Source organism: Lepisma saccharinum, chromosome 16, assembly GCF_977018435.1.
Source record: "Lepisma saccharinum chromosome 16, izLepSacc3.1, whole genome shotgun sequence".
Lineage (NCBI taxonomy): Eukaryota > Metazoa > Arthropoda > Insecta > Zygentoma > Lepismatidae > Lepisma > Lepisma saccharinum.
In genome coordinates, this window is record NC_139244.1 from 6,556,703 (window position 1) to 6,578,007 (window position 21,305).

At 38.9% G+C, this 21,305-nt stretch overlaps 1 protein-coding gene across 1 annotated transcript; it reads right to left on the bottom strand.

The window, feature by feature from the left end:
* Positions 1 to 1,699: 1,699 nt before the first annotated feature.
* Positions 1,700 to 16,311, bottom strand: LOC146000225 (uncharacterized). The gene is made up of 2 exons (XM_083137626.1): positions 16,255 to 16,311; positions 1,700 to 5,570 (listed from the first exon to the last, which is right to left on the bottom strand). Exon 2 carries the CDS (start codon positions 5,500 to 5,502, stop codon positions 4,321 to 4,323), a length of 1,182 nt encoding a protein of 393 aa, XP_082993752.1. The 5' UTR covers positions 5,503 to 5,570; positions 16,255 to 16,311; the 3' UTR covers positions 1,700 to 4,320.
* Positions 16,312 to 21,305: the final 4,994 nt, after the last annotated feature.

Consider the following 21,305-nt stretch of genomic DNA (forward strand, 5'->3'; position numbering starts at 1 on the left):
CGGAAAATGGAAAATGAATGTCCGCCTAAAAATTATATATTTCGCACACAATTTCATTTCAGTCACAGTAATATATGTTAATTATTATAAATTCGTTGAAGACACATGATAATTTTAGACTGAAATAGTGTTTTTTGAGTGGGCATCACTATTATGGTGAAAACTATGCCTTCTTTGGCTTACTTGCCCCTCCCTGGAAAAATCCTGCGGACGTCCATGGGTGTACTTATATTTTCGCAAATTGCCACCGTTCCAAAATTATCGCATATGTTTTCGAACGTTGCACAGGATACTGCATGTAAATTCATTTGCAAATTGAGAAGGATATACAACCGTATTGGAATGAATGAATGGATTTATTTTACTTCGAGTTTCTGGCTATAATTGCGTAGATGAGGATGAATGATGATAAGACGAAATAGATGGAGAGTCAATCACAAACGTAAAAATTCCTACCACGAGGTATATCTAGCTTTTTCTTTTAAAAGCCACATTAATTCCCATATTTTGCATTTACACACAGAATCTTCCATGTAAAACTATTTGCGTATTGAAATGGCCGCCATACCTGCCTGTATAGGAAAATCACTTGTTTTATATAACCCTACATGTGTGTGTGTGTGTGTAAAGTGGCTCCTGTCCAGATGTACAGTAAAATGCCAAAAATGGACTTGCACAGCCTGTACTATATACATTATATACACTTGTGACTGATTAACAAACATTTCCTTGTATTTTGGAACTTTTAAAATATATAATAAATATATGGAATTAATACTTGCATTATAATTATCTCATAGCAATATAAAAATGTGCTTTCAAATGTTCATCTTTACAATAACGAATTATCTTTATGCACTAAAAGCAATATGTATATACAAGGTAATCCACAATTCTCTCCGTGGTTTCTGGAATCAATAACAAAGCAAACAAGGCATAGACAAGGCAAAATGAAACATGTTATTACTACACGATTTAAAATTATTTCATAAAATAAATTTTCATTTCGTTTATCTAAACTACATTTTAAGATCGACAAAGAAAAATGAATCGGTGAGACCAAGAAGGGAAAGATTCCACTCGACCTTACTTTCGGGAAATAAAAAAAAAACTCATAACAACCAAAACTAAAAGCCGAATGAAGAAACTTACAATTACAAACTTATTCATCATAACCATAGTAACAATATTCCATAAGTGGTTTGTTTTTAAAACCTTTATTTTAGCTCTGATATGTATTCAAAGTATTCAGCCCATTTTGTTCAAAAAGTGGAATCTTTCCCTTCTTGGTCTCACCGATTCAAAAGTATTTTACTGTTGGTTGTCGAATGGGTTGTTCACGGTCCTCTTTTTCACGATTCTACTTTTACAGTAATGATTATTCATTTGTCGTGTTCCGACATGAAATCTCAGGTTAAAATTAAAATAAGCCTGCAATTTAATATAACAACAGCACGTCCAGCATCCCATTCCCCATGTACGAGAATTTTAATAGAAAACGGTTGCCTCTATGAAGAGCAAGGACATAACTACGAGGGGAGAGTGAAAAGTTCTGAGACTCACAGGGAAGGGGTGTTTGAGCTACAGTTTCTCATTACAATTTCTCTACATAATCTCTATAATCACCCCCCCCCCCCCCGCCCAGATCAATGCACTTATGCATTCTGTGCTGCAGTTTGTTTACAGTCATCTGGTAGAATGATTTGCCCTGAGTCTCGCACCACTGAATGACCGCCTTCCTCCGTGTGGAAGTGACGTCCTCGAAATAAACTCTTCATAGCAGGGAAAAGAGGAAAATCTGACGGAGGCAGGTCGGGGGAATAAGGTGGATGGGGAAGTGCGGTGAAGCCACACTCGACCAAAGCAGCCTGTGCAGTGAGGCCTTTCCGACAGAGGTACCGAATCACGGTCCTGTCGGCTACTCTCTTCTCTGACACTTTGATTCATTTTCAATCTGACAAATAAGTAGAAGAAAACATGTGAATTTCATAAAAGTTCGCACAGAGTATCCTAAAACTCAAACTTACATCCTCCAAAATTTTAACTACCTAGCATCACTACTTCCACATGAGGCTCAATACTTTTCACTCTCCCCTCGTATTGTGCTACCACCTCCTTGACTGACCAGTCCCAGTAGATTGCAGGATTGACTTGTGTCACATCTGCAATGGAGAACATATTAAGGATCCGTAATCTTCTACAAAAACTTGGCGGGTTTCCACATCTAATGATATACCACAGATAAGGCCAAGGGTCTTTCCCTTGTCTGTGGATATATAATTCTCTCTGGTGTGTCGATCTTGGTCACTTTTTATTGAGTCCAGAAACTCCGAAGGAAATTATGAATTACCCTGTATTGAACATAAGACGTCATTACTTGACAAATTCTGCAAGGAACAATTCATATTCTTGCTTCATTGAATTTTCTAACGTCATGAACACAGAAATATGACCCTTACTTTAAAATATTCTCAAGAGCAGCTTATGTACATAAAGCATAGATTATATGTATAATATATAAATATGAATTTGCTTGAAGTCTTATTAAAACGTGTGTGCGTTTTTCATACCTCGTCTTCAGTTTCACATCATACACCATGTTCCATTCTCACAAAAATCCAGTAGGTTAGGTTCTATAACTATTTACAATATGAACAATTTAAACCTCAATGAAAATACACTTACTTAATAACTCTTAACATCTTGGAAGTAAAAATGTAAACACATATAATTCCACAGAGGAACAGGATTGTAGCTTATGTTAAAAATTAAATCTTTGTTGAAAATGTTTGAAATATGTTCACGTCCATTGCAACATATCTGTTCATGTACATTCTTAAGAAGGCACTGTTCTGAGAGTATAATGTTAGTCATTATATGCATACAGCCAGTTGAGAATTACACATTTAATGTTATACATTTGTATTTCCTTCTATTTCTAACCTGCAAACAGCTTAGGGATGGTACCGGGACGAATGTTGGTACAGTCTCGTCTCGTATCGGAATGAGAGTCTCGTCTCTAGTATAACAACATTTACAGCATTACACGGCACACTTTCACAGTATATAAATCTCATTAAGGCAAACAACTTTCCTTCATTGCTTTTTCTGTTTGATTCCTTGTTTCGATGCTACGAGTTCTCGATAAACGCAGCATAGGCTCTTCGTTTGGATTTTTAAACCGAAGTCTGTGTCCCATCCCTAAAACCGCTTGCAACATTTATCCTCTTTCTGGAATAATTTGACAAGATACAGAAGTATTTTCTACTCTCTCTGTATTTTAAAGAAAACGTCTCTATTCAAATTCAACTTATATACATATAAGCTTGTTATATTTCGAACTAAACAATATCAACTTTTAATCAAAACTGCACAAATCTCGCATTAGCATAGTACTGGATGATTAAAATATATTTGTATATAGCTTGTGACTAACCCCTAAGGGTTTGTCCGAATCAGCAGCTTCTACTGCCTAAACGCCGTTCTACCCAAGGAATCCTAATTCGAATCTGTGTCATAGATAGAGTTGCAAGGAAGAGATAGAAGGTTCACGCTTCAATTCGCTGTAGCCCTACGTTCGGCTGCCATATTGAAACTTTCTGTGAAGATAGCGTTTATTGAACAGACGATCTAAAACTCAAAATCTCTTGGATATTTTATCGATAAAACTGCATTCAGAACATTTATAAAGTAAGAAATCGCAGGCCACATTTTAAAATTAAGTAGTAAATAGGTGGAAAGTGATGTGTCGTTGGCGTCTGCTTCTGTATTGTGCACCTCAGCCGCGTGCCGTGGTGGGAGACGTTTGAATGACACTTGACGGAAAGAACAGGAACTGCCCTACTAGGGAACATGTGCGGCTACCGACAGCCTTAGCAACTTGTAAATACATGTTAACAGCACCAAATCTGACCTACCTAACCTACTCACGTATGCACATAATTGCTTAAATAAACAAAAGTTAAACTGCCTAACGTATTTATATGCGTATTTCTATTATTCTATACCTACGTGGAGAGGTTAGTCATGTCAGGTTTGGTGCTGTCAGCATGTATTTCCAAGTTGCTAAGGCTGTCGATAGCCGATCGTCTCGGGAACTTTTCGATTCGGACGGCAATTAACGTAACAGTGCGCTGGGATTCGGACACTCCCCCAACATATCTATGCCACTCATGCTTCCCCTTGACCTATACCGGTTGAAGAAATGACAAAGAAGGCATGTTAAGGAACAAGCCTCTATCTAGTCGAAAGTAAATAATCAGTAAAGAGAGAAGAAGTCTTTGGTTCAGAACGATACCTGAAAAGCCGTATAGGCAAATGCTAGACCCACTCGATTTTAAGATTCAGGAAGGCTTCGGGATTATCCTCAATGTACGGTAGCATGTTTTGAAGGTGCTTATCAATTTGCAAATATTTCAGAGACGTTCCGTAGATAGGTATGAAACTCAGGAATTCTCCGGTCAGAGAGTACATGCGAGATATTACCAGTCTTCTGAGGCTCTTGCGGCCGGATAGAATTGTTTTCACTCCCCTGTCGCTTATCCCTCCACAATCGACAAGGGAAAGGCTTTGCAATGAAGTGCAGTGCATTGCTATGCTGTGAGCAACTTGATCATCTATTAAATCACAGGAAGAAAGGTCCAAATATACCAGGTTCGCAGCGTGCCCTTCCTTGAGCAGTCTCGACATGTCACGTGACGGTATCTTGACTGCCTGGAGCAGCGCTAGTGATTTCAAATGTAAGGCACTCATGCTGTTAAGGCTCGAACTGCTCATGCCCTGGCAACAGCGAATCTGAAGTGTTTCCAACTTCCGACACTTGGAGATTTTGCCGAAAGATTCATCTGTTAACATGGAACCATACACTTTGAGGTTTACCAAAGTATCCTTTCTCTGCTCGATCAGGTACACTATGTCTGTATCGCTGATGCCCCACGCCGAGCTGATATCCAGTTCTTCCAAGAATCTACAGTTGTCAACAATCGCTCGGAGATGTGAACTACGCAGAACCTTAAAAGAAGGAAGAAATAACTTTTTCAAATATGTAGACTGTCCGAACGCTGTGGGGAATTCATGAACAGGCGCTTCGAAGAAAGGCCAAGCGCTATCTATGTGCATGACTTGAAGCTCTTTTAGATTTTGCAACACCTGGCGAAACAGTACATAACCATTCACGGATACATTCTTCAAGATAAGTGAATGCACTCTTTTACAATGCCGGTACAGTGCATTTAAAATGCTCGTCTCATCGTCCTTTTTATAGCGACATTCCATATGAAAATGGCCGAGAAATGGTACCTGAGAGAGAAACCTTATGGTCTCTGTAGTTGTTTTGTTGTAGTCGCACACGAACACAAACTTCTGTGACAAAATTGGCGCGTTCACAATATTCTTCCATCGTCTGCACACGCGACTTAAACTTAGAAGTTGATCATATATTGAAATATATGAAAATATTTTCAGTAATATTTCGTCCGGCAAAATGTCCACTACTGATGGCATATCCGATTCTACTGTAGCAGTGCTATGGTGCACACAAACTGGCAGGAAACTTCTTACTCAAAGCCACACTGCAGAAGAAAACAAAATAGATTTTATTAAAAACGTTTTCAACTGTTAATCCATTTATTCAATAGTACAGAGTAATCCATTGAAGTGTAGGCTGTCCGTCGGTGTTTTCACTATCGGCAAGGGAGGCGTGAATCAAGCACTTTAACTAGTTTAAAGAGTGATAACTTACCAATTTATGAAAGAAAATGCTAAAACTGGCTGCCTTCGTTGTACACACATTTTTCACACCTCTTGATGAAGTTACCCATAACTCGCTACAGTTCCCGTTGTAAAATATTAGTAATTTCTTGGCAGTTGTCACGTTTCAGTTTTTCCAGGGTGTGTGGATTTGACTTGTATACAGCATTTTTTTTATCTACCCCAGAGATAAAAATCGCATGGATCTTTGCACCCTGGAATCTTGTTTCAAACCGCCTTTGAATTCACTTGCCGATTGAGTTAACACATATGAATCATAAATAAATACACGCTGTGCAGTAGAAAACATTTGCTGAACCATAACACACTTTGTGGTTGCACTAGCATACAATACGTAACAAGCACCCTATTACTTCACAGTGGCAAGACTAATAAAAAGGCCACACAATACGAAACAAGGACCCTTATCACTTCGCAGTCTCCTGTCTACTTTCAGGACCAACATAAAAACCTGTTTCTTGCCCCACCGCCACCTTACCTTAGTGGGTGTCTTAATAAAGATGTATCAAAAATGTGTGCGCATCCAAGGCGACTAGTTCGAACACCTTTTTTTGTAAATCTGGTGAGTGAATCACTTTTTAAAATAATTACGGAAACTGTTGTGCGTTTCCTTCATCGACACTCTACGATGCCGACAAACGGCCGCGAGTGCCTCGCTTACCGATAGCGCAACACCGACGCGGCGGTCTACACTACAATGGATCGCATCGCATTGTAGTACTAATACCTAGGGGTGTGCAGGACAGACTTGTTTTTTGGTACGAAAAGGAAGTTTTAAAAGAAAACAGTGTTGAGGCCTTCTGGACACTGAAAATCTCAAATTCATCGCGTTATTTTTGGCAGGAAAGATTGTTTTTGCATTTCTGGAATAAAAAGGTACATTAAAAAGAAAAGAATACTTGCATTGTAGAAAATTACAGAAAAATTAAGCGTTTTTCATGCACCACCGTTCAAAATGTACCCACTGTTTGGATTCGAAAATGATTACCTGAAATAGGTTGGAAGGTTGGAAGGTTTTGACTGACCCCCGCATACCCCCCCTACAAACAATGTTAGATTAAGCATGGGATCTATTTTCTGATAGTATGCGTCCACAGTTCATGAATGAAGCCCTGCGAGGGGAGGGGCTCTTGTTTGTATCTCCGGCCACGCAGTAGGGTGGAATACCGTAGGCATTGTCTGATTGTTGAAATCTTGCCTAAGACACTTAAATTTATGCAAAGAAAGACAACTTTGGATTCGCGAGTTAGGCTGAGAATCGAAAACGAGCCAAAGTTGTATAAAATCGAAACCAAGACCCTCCATCACGTCCGAGATTTTTTTTTTACATAAACTAAATTTACTTTACAATTCGATTTGTACGATGCGGATTTCTCCGGATACACCAGGGCTGAGCCGATACCGCTTCGAACCGATACTGATGCCGATACCCTCACGATTCCAAATTGAAATTTGATCTTGAATACCAGTAAAAAAAAAATATGATTTTAAAGATACGCACTGTGTATCCTCACAAATATTTTCGAAAAACTTCACGAAATGTCGAGAGGTGAACGGCGGTGCCCACGCCTATGCTACGCCACTGGTTCCCACACATTCTCTGTCTCGGCCGTAGCGGACGTGATGTGATCAGCATCATGCTCCAAAGCGATTTTCAATTATTATGTTTTCATTTTTATTTTCCTCTTTCCAATGTTGTTCTTCAATTCAACAGGCCAGACAAACATACGATTCGAACCTAGGACTTCCGGTGTCGTGGCGCGTTGCGCTGACCACTCTGCCACCCCGAGCCGGCTGGATAATATAGAAGGCACGTCACGATTTGATTTGTGGATTTTTGATACTGACGCAGGGACGGTGCAGAGGTGTGTCGAGGGGTGCGCAAAACCTATTTCCAACCTAAAACACTATTAGCTCTTGAAGTGTCATATTACGTTATGGTTTGTTGAAAAAAGATGTAGTTACATTGAGCATAGAGTCGCGATTAGCCAAAACAGCGGAAAGGCGACGGACGTAGATTAAATCAATCATCATTGAGCGTAGAATGTTAGGTATTGAAGCGAGACCGCTATAATGTATACAACAGGCAAGCCATTGATCAAAATGTCAAAGGGAAGACTCCTACATTCCTACCAGAGGCAGTCTCTACAAAAACATCGGCTGATGTCTTCCTTTCGTCAGCATTTTTAACAATTGTTTACTCCTTTGTAAGATACCGAGTGGCCAGAATTAAAGTTACCCATCTCAGAGCCCTTTGTAGCCTGTTTGAGGCATCGTAGAACTCTGACATTTGGTGAATCCACTATGCAGACCATGGGGAAGAGGATGGCGATAAAAAAATAACAAAATAGTTCAATTTTCCGCCACCAGTTTGAAATGTGGCATTGTACTTCCATGATGGGTTGTAATAATGACGTAAACTGCTTCAATTGGTTATGGATTTACCTTTACCTTGCAATCTTGCAATAAACGAGAGATTATTTTCTCGCAACTTCTAGCCACTAACAAATGTCTTTTTAATTGATAAATCATCTAAATCACTTAACGTGATTATGTATACAACCCATCATGGAAGTACAGCGCCACATTTCAACCTGGTGGCGGAAAATTGAACTATTTTTTTTTATCGCCAATCTGTTCCCCGTGGTCTGCATAGTGCATTCACCAAATTCTAGAGTTCTACGATGCCTCAAACAGGCTACAGAGGGCTCTGAGTTGGGTAACTTCAATTCTGGCAACCCGGTAGAATGTATTGAGAAAGTTTGCTCGCTTCAAATTACAAAACATGTGGTGGTTGTGGCAAAAATGATGCAAGTCACTCTATAGTAGTCTTTAGTTTCATTGGCTTATTTCTCATAGAAACCTTCTAAAAGTTGATTGGTGTTTTGTGTAGAGACTAATGCACAAATGCACGTTTCATGTGTTCTTGATTTTCAACATCGCACCTCCGAACCGTAACCCTAGACGATTACTCTTGGCGCCGAAGTTGTTTTAACGTCGCTTGTCTTCCACTTTTGGCGAATTGCGACAACAAGGATGAGTGATGGTAGGATGGAACTCATGAAGGGACACTCGTAAAGAACACCCAAGCCGAGATTCGAACCTGGGACCCCTGACATTCGTAGGGTCTCGTCTCGAGTATAAACAGTATAAACAATACATACTAGTGTCATGTGCCAACAAACAAACTTTCACAATGTACAGAGATCATTAAGGCAAACCGCTTTTCTTGATTATGTTATTGTCCTTGACGCTTCGTCTCGACGCTATCAGCTCTCGAAACTTACAATTGCCAACAATGGATTGAAGTTGCAATTACTATTAACAAAACCTTATCCATAAGGTACATGTACGCTTCTCTGAAGAAGTCTCATACTAAATGAAGTCTAAAAACAAACTATGAACTTTCAATGAATCTTACTATGCGACCGCTAAAAAAGGGGGTATGCTCCCCCCACCCAACCCTCCCAAAACCAGACGATAGAAGATCGTTGATATGTAGTGTTTGCCGTGCTAGCCAGAGCAAGAGATAAGCGAGGTACAGTAGAGCGTCGATTATCCGAAGTAATTGGGGGACATGGGTGTTCGGAAAACTGGTTTGTTCGGATAATCGAACTGTACATGTTTATTTGCCAAAAAGAAGTACTGTACAGTAAATTTATTCATAAAAACGGGCATCTCTTTAAGTATTACAAAGTAACGTACAAAGGCAACTTTAGTAGGAATATATAGTATGTGGTACAGTTTATTAAACAAAAATATGTACATATTACATACGCATTTTGCATGAACAATACATACACCGACAGAAGTGTGCTGATTGTTGAAACACAGCGACTGGCGGCTTGGCCGGTCAGCAGCGCCTTATGAAGGCCCCATTAGAAGCAATGTTCCGCCAGCGGTGGCTCAGTGCGGCGACTACTGTGGGAAACTTGGTTTGGGAGTGAGGGCATGGCCGTAGTCAAGAAAAATTTTCGGGGGGGTTCATTTATAATTGTTCCCATGGGCGTCGCCAGAAATTTGAATAATAGAAATAATAACAATAATTATATAATAATAATTAAAATTTCATAATAAAACAATTTTATTCCAAAATAATAATAATAATAATTATTATTATTATTATTATTATTATTATTATATCCTTAAGGTGGCTTACTCAATTCAGCAGATGAGTGAATATCGAGCACAAGTTTTTTTTTTTTTTTTTTTTTTTTTTTTACGTTTCGTACAGTGTGTACTGAAATGCACAATTATTATACTTTATTATCAAATTTTAAGACACCTTCAAGAAAAAGCTCTAAAATTTAGATAGAAATTTTAGTCATAAAGTTTTTGTTGTTTGACCTTATAACTTAATTTTTGGAATTTTGAAAAGTGTGGAACCAGTTACTTACTCTCTTTAAAAACTTAGCCTGGTGAATGGATTGTAACCTCAATCGCGAACGTAATGCGCTACGAAACTGGAGATCCTAGGTTTGAACTCCTATGAAGGGGGATTTTTGACTTTATCGGACAGGGAATTTAAAAGTTGGAAAGGGAATTTTGGGACAATCATAAGGGAATTTTCAGTGTATATTCCTTGTGACGCAGGAACTAAACTGGAAAGAGGACAGCAGAAATGAAAATGGAGGGGTCACGGGTGGGCTGCGATTCCGAGAATAAATCCTGTTTCACTCAACTTTCAGAATTCCAAATATATGAAAATTCTAGCTCGATCGTTTCAACATTGTCTCCTTGTACTTTTTATGATGCTTCGAAAAAAAAAAATTGAAAATAGTTACAGATTTTGGTTTCTGAACTTCCATTAATCCAACATGTCAGATATTTCGGGGGAGGTTTGAACCCTAGAAACCCCCCTCTAAATACGGCCATGAGTGAGGGGGATGATGGACGGTAGGGTGGGAGAGTAACAGGTGCGAGCGAGTACACAGTTCGGTTAAGCGGTCGTTCGGTTGACCGACGTTCGGATAATCGACGCTCTACTGTATATCGGTGCGGGTCGGAGGACGTACTGCCAGTGTTGCCACAATATGAGGGCACAATTTCCCTTTCCAAGGGGCAAAATATCCCTTTTTGGACCAATTTTTCCCTTCACCTAATCAAATTATATAATAATAATAATAATAATTAGTAGTAGTAGCAGCAGCAGCAGCATTATTAGTAGTGGTGGTGGAATTATTCGTTAGAATAAAAAATATTTTAAAAAAATTCACATTTCAGTTTCATCACTTCCTGATCAGATGTCCCAGGTTTGAATCCTGGTCAGGAATTTATTTAATTGTAAATCCTCATCGTTACTATTTATCCAAAGATGCATAAAACCAACGTACAATAAACTTAAAGGAGCAGAAACAAGTAGGAACAGAAAAATAAAAAATGTGGATATGAAATTCGAAATTAACATAAACTATAGTAATGTAGTCATATGACTTTAAAATTTCCCTGCAATTGTGGTATTTTTAATCGAAATTCCCTTTTCCCTTTTGGCTAAAATTTCGGTCCGAATTTCCCTGCAATAGGGAAATTTCCCTTCATGTGGCAACACTGCGTACTGCCTCAGGCACTGGCATAGTGCAGCTTTGATTGCCTAGGTGCCAGCACCTTACACAACAGATACATCACTGCATCTTTGCCCTAGAGCTCTTGCAATGATGACGTAACGTTACTGACTTGTTATCAGAGGGTCCTGGTTTCGATACCCGGAAGTAGTAGTTGGGGTCCCACTTTAAACTATGTCTAGTCCCGATTCACACATCCAAGCATTAAAGTGGACTTAAATCAATTTTTGCTCTCGCAACGAGTTAAATTATTAATGCCAAAACGAATAGCGGTACAGTGCCAAGCATAAATATTAACAGGTATGTTGTCTACCATTACTTTTATTCGTTTTGTCTTGCATGTGATGTATTAGGTTAGTCAAAAAGTAAATGCAATGTTTTTCTTTTCTTTCGTAGGTTGGCTGTACAGCTTTCTGCGCTCGCAAGCCGATAGATAGTATCGTTGTCTTCGCCTGTGGCAGATTACAGCGTCATCACTTCAGTTCGCTCTGCAGTGTTGCCAAGTAAACATGGCTGTGCCACTGTCCGTGTGTACCATAGAAGAACAGCGTTCTGTAATCCGTTTTTTGTGGTCTGAAGGTGTACCAGGAGCTGAAATCCATAGAAGACTTTCAGCACAATACGGTGACAATGTTTTACCGCTGCGAAGTGTTTACTAGTGGATTGAAAAGTTCAAAAATAACCGACGATAAAGTGGCAAACAAAATGCGCGTTAGTCATGGTTCTGCATATGAAATTATCCATAACAGGCTCAACTTTCATAAAGTCTGTGCGAGATGGTTCCCTAAAGAACTCACTGAGGAGAACAAGCGAAATCGTGTGAGAATCTGTCAGCAATTATTGGACAGACATGCTCACGAACGTGAAGCCTTTTTGAAACGAATCATCACTGGAGATGAAACATGGATCCATCAATTCGAACCTGAGAGCAAACGCCAGAGCATGGAATGGAAACACCCTGAATCTCCAGTGAAAAAAAAGTCAAGCGTCAACACTCTGCAGCGAAAGTGATGCTCACACTTTTTTGGGACTCAGAAGGGGTAATTATGGAACATTATGTGGAAAAGGGGACAACAATAAACAGTGAACGAAACAGTGATATGCTTTCGAACAAGCTGAAGCCTGCAATTCAAAGCAAACGACGAGGTCGATTGTCGGAAGGCATTCTTTTGTTGCATGACAACGCGCGTCCCCATACCGCCGCCAACACCGCTCAAACTCTTCAGAATCTGGGCTTCAGGGTGTTAGAGCATCCTGCATACAGTCCCGATCTCGGCCCGTCGGATTACCATCTGTTCGGTCCACTTAAAGATGCTTTAAGAGGCCGTCGATTCGACACAGATCAACAGGTGAAGGAAGCGGTGCATACGTGGCTTGCTGCTCAACCGAAAACCTTTTTTCTCAGGGTATCGTAAAAGCTTGTGGAACGTTGGACCAAGTGTATTGAAGTGCAGGGGGACTATGTTGAAAAATGATATCATTGTAAGTTTTCTATTGTTGCTGTGAAAAATAAAAAAAATGATTGCATTTACTTTTTGACTGACCTAATATTTTTACGGAATGCAATTGTTCTGAGGCTGGTAAAGGTTTTAAACGGCTTCATTGGTATCTATTTTCATTCTTTAACATCACTTTCAGTGGCGTATTCCTAAAATTTGACCGCATCAATTCGTATCTATCTTCTATATAGGGTGTCTCAAAAGTAATAGCGCAAACTGACACAGGTGGAAGTACACGATAATAGAAGCAAAAAAAGTCTCAGTAAACATGGATCTGCAAACGAGCCGTTTTCGAGATATCGCGAATGTGTGATTACAAGCCACCACTGACTTCATTGTTTGTAAACGTCGTCCTAGTTGGTAAAATGTACTCTTCGTTGCTGTAAGGTTCAATTTCCACTACGCAGTACAGCACTGTAAACAAAGAGCAAACCTCGGATCGCGAAAGGAGTAAAGCAATCCGTGTTTACAAAATTCAATCAATGACGGCTTGTAACCAGATATTCGCACACATTATTAACATTTTACCAACTAGGACGACGTTTACAAACAATGAAGTCAGTGGCGGCTTGTAACCACACATTCGCGATTATCTCGAAAACGGCTCGTTTGCAGACCCATGTTTAGTAACACTTTTTTTGCTTCTATTATCGTGTACTTTCACCTGTGTCAGTTTGCGCTATTACTCATGAGACACCCTGTATATATACAAAAATGGATGCATGTATGTGTGTGTGTGTGTTCCGGTATAACTTTCGAACGTCTGGGCCAATTTTAACCAAACTTGGTACACATAAATCACTTACAATCTGGAAAGCAATACTGTGGGGGTAAGAGACCCCTGGCACCCCTAGGAGTGGGGTTGGGAAGGGAGTGACATGTAAAAATAATCGAAAACGGCCGATATTAGTGTGGAATTGATAGTTTTCGGGGTCGCTAAGATGAATAGTGACACTCCCAATGCCGTTCAACTCCCAAGTTCATTTTACACTATAGTTAGAATTCATTATTTTTCTGTCTAATAGAAGATTGGGATAAATAAATACAAGGGCAGCGCCGGATAATCAGCTAGTTGTAAATAATTATAGACCTTACATAGATTAAATAGATACAATAGAAATAGAACACCAATGCAGGCATGCAAGTAAAAAAAATCTATATTTTTCATAAAATATCCCTTTTTACCTAAAATTGTACCTGGATTCCCCTTCGCCAATCTTTTCTGGGGGGGGGGGGGAGAGTTTTGTTTCGAATATATATAATATCCAAAACATACTCAAAGAACGGACAACAAAGAGCCTCATCTCTAAGGACACTGAACCCAGCAATCCCCAGAACACAGAAATTAGTCCGACTTGTTATTTCTTCTCCATTTCTCATCGCCTTTCGTTAGCTACCGCAAAGTATATAAATATATTAATAAAACACGTAATAGCATTAGATGTGAATTTTATATAGGAAACTGTTATCACAAATAAGGGTAATATACCCTTATCTGCTTAATGTATCTTAATTTTTACCCCTCCCCCTTACTCAGGTATTGGTAGTATATTAAAATATTCAATTCCCAATTACATTTTGAATGATGGACAGTCGATATAATATATTGCATATTATATAATATACGTAATTTGATTATTTAATAATTGACACATATTTAATGACATTATATATGTATATATATGTAAAATGTGTGTGTCTGTCTGCCCCCACCAATCTGCAGTAATTTCGCACCCTGAGCAGCACTGCATGTCAAGCGCGGTACAGAAAGCAGAAAGCAACAAGCAGTTCTCTCCCGCCAACGCCGTTTGCAGCGGTGTTACTGACGCCCGCAGGCCGCGTGTTTTTAAACAGACACTCGCTTATGTACACGGTCACTGGTGTACATAAACCAGTCTTTAATATAAATAATTTACTTAAATTCTGGCTTAAGTAGTTTTCATAATATAGAATGAGCAATTACCTATATATTAAAGATATGAAAAAAGTTGGTTCACCGGCGGTAAATGCGGTAGCATGGACTACACCCCAGTGGTCATATTGTATAAAGCATTACATATTCACCTGTTATTGTTAATATATATCATCACGCTCTGTAGCGGACGAGTAACGACACTAATTCATCATTGTTACATTTTCTTTCGTTTTAAGTCTTTTCAGATTCTCGGTAATTTTCTTTCACTTTATTTCTCGCATTTGTTCATGTTCATTCACTTTATAGTTATTACTTTAGTCATTTTCTTTACTTTTTTACCAGCAGTAGTTCTCTTCCATTCTACTCTACATAGAATGATATATCGCTTCTCTGCCACTTCTGGCTAATCACGAATATGAGGATGATGTGATGAAATTGAAGGGACACTCACAAAAACATCCATGCTCAAACGCCAGGCCGGATTTCAACCCGAAACAACTGGCGATGTGATAACAACTCCGTCACGGAGGTCCGCGTTCGAACTCATGAGGATTTACGTACAGCATACATTTTTTTTTAGCTGACTACCACTGTACGGACAACTAGTATTTAGCACTGTTTCAATGCATGGTAGAGGTCTTAGGCCCGAGTCCGGCCCGGCCCGAGGAAAAGAAACCCGAACCCGACCCGAGTCCGATAATAAGTAAACATGAGCCCGGCCCGAGCCCGAAAACATAATTAAAATTACTTTCCAATTCAGCATTTGAAAAAAAAAATGGGCACTGTTGTACTTCGTTAACTAGCTGTTATAAAAAAATGTATTCTCATTCTCGAAGTTAACCATAATTTCAATAATTAAAAATTATTTTTCGATGACAATATTCGCTAACAAAATAGCCACAAGGCCCGGGCCCGACCCGAGCAAGAGAAGTTCTGGTTATTTATGGCCCGAGTCCGGCCCGCGGGCCGGGCCGGGCTTAGGCCCGAGGGCCTGGCCCGAGCCCGTGCAGACCTCTAATGCATGGTAATTTCTTGTCTTTCATTTATCAGTTCTTTTTTACTTATTTGAACGCTTCAAACATCTACCTCTTACATTATGTAATAGACACAGTACCGTCTTTCCATATTTCATGCACATATTACCATCCATTTATTGTATGGCAGAATATAAATGTCACTTCAATGATTAGTCGAGAAAACGTTTATGTCCGCCATCTGGTGTTTTGTGTAGTTTAGTAACATTTTATTACCAGCGTATCTTATAATCGACTTGAATTGCACATCTACTTACGCACGAGTTATTCAGACAAAATAATTATACATTCCTTGCGTTTATTTTAAGTAAAAATGTAAATACACAATCTATAATTTATTTCCAATCAATAAAAAAAGGTTGAATTCTCTACAGCGACAATCTTTTTCCGTAATGACCAAAATAGACGGTTTCGTTCCTCGAAAAATAACTGTCTGTCATGATATAATATCATAGTATGAATGATTTTATGCTTGCCTGTATTGCTGCGTTGTGAATTTCCTGTGTACATGAAACTGTATGAAATGAAAAGGCAGGGGGTTCTTCCCGGCTGCGCAGATCGTATGCGCAGTTGTCCGTGGATGGATTACGTCACCGTAGAGAAGCTCGGCACGAGAAGGCAGGTTGCCTATTCAAATTTTGAGATATTTGACAACGAATATCTTCTAAAATATAGTAGCAGGGGAAAAGTTACAACTTTTACTGTTAAGATTCATCCTTCCTAATCAATTTATCACAAAATTGATTCAAATGCATCTAATAGTTTTCGAAAAATCGTGTACCTAAGGAACCCCTATTTTGCCCGCTGCCCATTCAAAGGAGATTCTTTTGTTCTTGGTCAACTTAAATCATTCCTAAATGCTATGGAAAGCTGTGAAAACTAATTATCAGAAAACTAAAGCAAGAAATATAAAATATCACAGCTTTCCAGTCGATAATTGCGTAAGTACACGAAAAGACAACATTCACGTAAAAATGCAGGATTACCCATTTCTGTGAAAAAGGCATTGTGCGAGATCTAAAAACAGCTCTCCTCGTTTCTCCTCTGTCTTTTCTTTGGCGCCCTCAATAGCTGCAACACATTTATATATATATTTGTCACATATTTGTTTTAATTAGGATTTTGCATTGTCATCTGCTGTGTAATACATTGTTACTTCAGGTACACTGGAAGTCGAGGCCCGTGCTAACGAAATCGTGAGCTCCCTTCCCGAGGGTTGGAAAGGTAAATAACGAAAAACGCGTAATTTGCTAGTAATTTACCTCGCGTAGAAAACCGGGTCTTTACGCAGATGTAAAAAACTAATTTTCCTTCGTAAATTATTAATATAAAAACTACTTTAATTATATTACATTTTAAATTTTATTTCTCATATATTTTAGCACAAAATCATATTTTTTCTGAAGATTGTTTACACAGATCACCTCACGCCCTCACCCTCACTAACATTTTTTAAATATAGAATTGTTCTTTCATATGTTTTTAAACTTGAGAAACCTGTTGATGTATACGTCTTACACGGTACTTGTATTAAAACAAGACTTAAGGATTAACGACAATTTATTTGGATTGGATTTCGAAGTTTTAGTAACAGCTTCAAATTCCTTTTTCGTGCGTATTATACACTTGCATATGCTAATTATGACTGATCCATAGGCATGCGCACGGGGGGTCAAGAGAAGGCAGTTGCCCCCTCTAATACTCTCACTTAGTATTTTAGTGTAGAGGAATCTTGTCACACTTGTTAAACAATATTATGTTCTTTTAAAAAAAAAAAGTATTTTCAAGCCGGAGAATATTCCAAGCAACTACGGAAGGGAGGAAGGTGTATTATTTCTTGTGAAATTGAACTATTCCACTTCGTTCTCTAGCATCTTTTTTGTTATTAACATTCCCCCACTATTCGTTAATGGTGTTACCTCTATGAGTTTGCAGAATAACTTACCAATGCATTGGATACAGTAGCGGCGATTGGTTGGGGAAAGTGGAGAGGGGGCAAGGACAGTTTACTTTGTCTTTGTAGACAAGACTTAGCATTAAGAAGCCATAGTGCGGGGGCAAAAAGTGTGGGGGGAACTGCCCATCACGCTCTCCTAATTGCCGCCACGGTTAAAAATTAAAAAAAATATGAGTAGTTGTGTTGAATCTGCTGTACGAAACCACGTTGACATGTAAAATAGTATGTGAACCACAGAGAGGGGAATAAGGAGGGGGGGGCAAAGAATACTGGTGCCACAAAGTTTGAATTCTTCTAATACATTGATTTTCGGAGGGTCCGGACACTATATACGCCTCTATTCCATACCCAACAATGCAATAAAACAGGGAGATTAAATGAGGATTTTCTTTCTTCGATTGAACCCCCTAAATCAGAGGGTCTGTGCACGCCTATGGACTGATCAACGTTACCCCCATCTTCGGCCGTGATCAAGAAAGTGTGGAGCCCTAACTCCACACCCCTATACGCCTTCATAGCGTGGTGCAAAGCACAGGTGAGCACTACATTTTTTTTTACTTTACAAATTCGGAAGGAAAGTTTTTTAAAGCCTACTTCCAACTGCCATACATAACAATATCCATAGCAAAAAAAAATATTTTGTTTCATTCTTTATTAAATACTTTATATTTAATATGTATTTTACGCGTTTTAAGCGTAACTTACGTGTCATGTAGAAACCTTTCTACGCAACCCTGTCCCTTCCCCCGCCATATATGATTTCAGGTATGTCAGATGGCCACTATTTTCTGAAGCATCATAGCATTATTTTCCTAGTGGAAGCCCCTTTGCATATCGCGGAAAATTATAGGCTACATATGAAAGATTGATTTCACTTCACAGTTCATTTTTTCGAACAGGGATAAGTATTAAACTTTAATACCTTACTAATTTACACTGGGCTCTTGCGTTGCCAAATAGTCTCCTTTGGCAAGAGGGGTCCCGGGTTCGATTCTCGGTGATAAATCGGGAGGACAATTGGGGAGCTATTTGGAAATAGTTAGCGGGCTCCGGTCTCGAAAGCCAGAAAACAGGCGCGATGGGATTCGATGCGCTGACCATGCGTCACCCAATGAAGAAGCCGCTTTAGCAGGACTTGCCTGTCTGAGGGCTGTTGCGCTAATTCATTTACAGTAGCGATTTTCAGCACAGGTTATGCATACCCCTACAAGTACATTTAGAGACTGCAAGGGGTAAGTTTCGTTTAATTTTTATTAAAACTGCAAATTATTACTCCCTCTGTCCCATAATTATAGTCCGGTATGCCAAAGTGGTGACTTTTTATTTATGTTATTTTGAATACTTGATCGGCCAATTTGTACTGATCCTTGAGTAATAACGTTGTATGACTCATTCCCGTGTTTAATTTTCTTCTTCTGTATACACCAATGTCACAGTTTGCCTATCAGACAATTATTATGGGACAACAAACAAAATTGTACCGGACAATAATTATGGGACAGAGGGAGTAATTATTTGCTACTTCAATAACCACTCGTAAATGCTTCTCGCATTAAAGAAATAGTATTCCGCAAGATTGTTACTGTTCATTTCCTTATAATGCGTTACGCGTTACGACGCCAGTGTTCCCGGGTTCGAATCCCCGCCTGGGCATGCGTGTTCTTTTGCGAGTTTCCTTTCATCAATTTCATCACGCATCCTCATCTTCGCGATTAGCCAAACATGGCACATAAGCAAAGTAAAATAAACTAAATCTATCAATCAATTATTTATTTTTAACTCTTTCATTTATTATGTAATTCTTTTTAGCATGCGACGTTTTTGTTAAAATTATAATACGATTTATAAAACAATGAAATGCTAAATGAGAACACTGCAACTTTCATTGTTACGCATTGATCAGAAAAATTCAGACATGGATTTTCAAAATACATTTGCACTTGTACTTGCCCCCTTCTAAAAGTAGCGCGTTTTCAATTATGTTACTAATCGTCAAAAGTATACCTCAATACCATCTCGGAGGATGACAATTCATATTTTCCCCCTCCTCAAAGTAGAAAAATACTTTCGCTCTCTGAATCTTCCATATAAATGCTATGGGTCGTCTGCTTCAACCGAGCTCAGTGCCTCTGCGGTGACGTCAAGCGCTCATGAAAGATCGGCAATCTTCGATGGCTCTACCTTGCCTCAATATATTTTGACGAAAAACAAGTGAATGCTAGAATTCCACACTGTTGCCAGACATCATACGACCTTGTGTCCTTCAGCCATAAATAACTATTATTGGAAACTAAACTAGACTTTTAATTTAAGAATTACATTTGCAACGCTCTTTGTTTTAAGTGAAGTTATTTTATTTTGCAATAGATGTTGACCATGAACAAGTAACAAACTAGAGCAATGTTGCAACAATCACTATAGATCGACCACAAGGAAAAAAACCTTGGGACGAAAAGTTCCCGCGCCGCTTTCCCTTCTTCCCTCCACCTCGGGCCTTAAGGAAGCATGGTCCACTCTCCCCCTCCCCTACTCGCGGGGGTACGGTGCACAGGGGTTGGGGGTCTGCGCAGGTTGTTTTGCTCGTGGTTCCACTATACCACCAGCTTGACTACGCCCCACTGTCCTGATCCACAATGAATTACGCTACGTCACAATCAAATAATTGATACTGAGCAATCTGAAAGCTACCTCTTGATGTGACAAATATGCTTATGAATGTATTTAAACATAAACTGTATGCCTGGTTAGTTGCTACACCATTGCACTCAAATCAAGAATTTCTTGAAATTAAAAATATTGTATTTTAATGCAACTTAAACATAAAACGGGTTATAATTTTTATATTATTTTATAATATATTTCACATGTATTTTGTTCTTGACGACGTCTATTGCTGTACAAGCTTAATGACAATAAAATATTATTATTATTACAGGGGCCACATTTATATTTTCCGTTTAAACATTTCGTTGGTTAATTTATTAACTTAGTTTCAGCTATAATTCCGCTCACGTGATTATATGTTCTGTTCTTAATATTTTGTATCTCTGGCGTCGCAGTACAAGTACTGTACAGTGGAATGCACAAGTGTCGCTTGACAAATTGTCCATGCCTGGCTATTTTCATTCATGCTTTAAGTACATCCTATGTGATTTTAATGAATAGATTTTACGTAAGCTGGCGCAGAGATTGCCAGCAGAATGTTTGGCGTTTTGTTTCAATTCCTCAAGCTTTCATTTGGTAAAGTAATGTGCAATTTGTTTGGTAATACTTATGCATCCCACTGTACATGGTAACTTTCCTTTCGGGGCATATCACTTGCGCAAAAAAAAATGCAATCTGTGCTTTCAGGTACTTGACGTTTCGAGCAGGCAGTAAGCTGTGACAGTGTGAGAAGGAAAGTAAATAGTAAAGAAGGAAAGTTGACGGTAAGCTAAACCGGATATTTGTCAGTAACCTAATCAAGGAGAAACATGTGAATATTTGCATTTTTCAGGTATATTTGCATCAAACTGTCCTAACGCAGTATGCTAACAAGCAAGCAAAAATAATATTAACAGTTTCATGCAT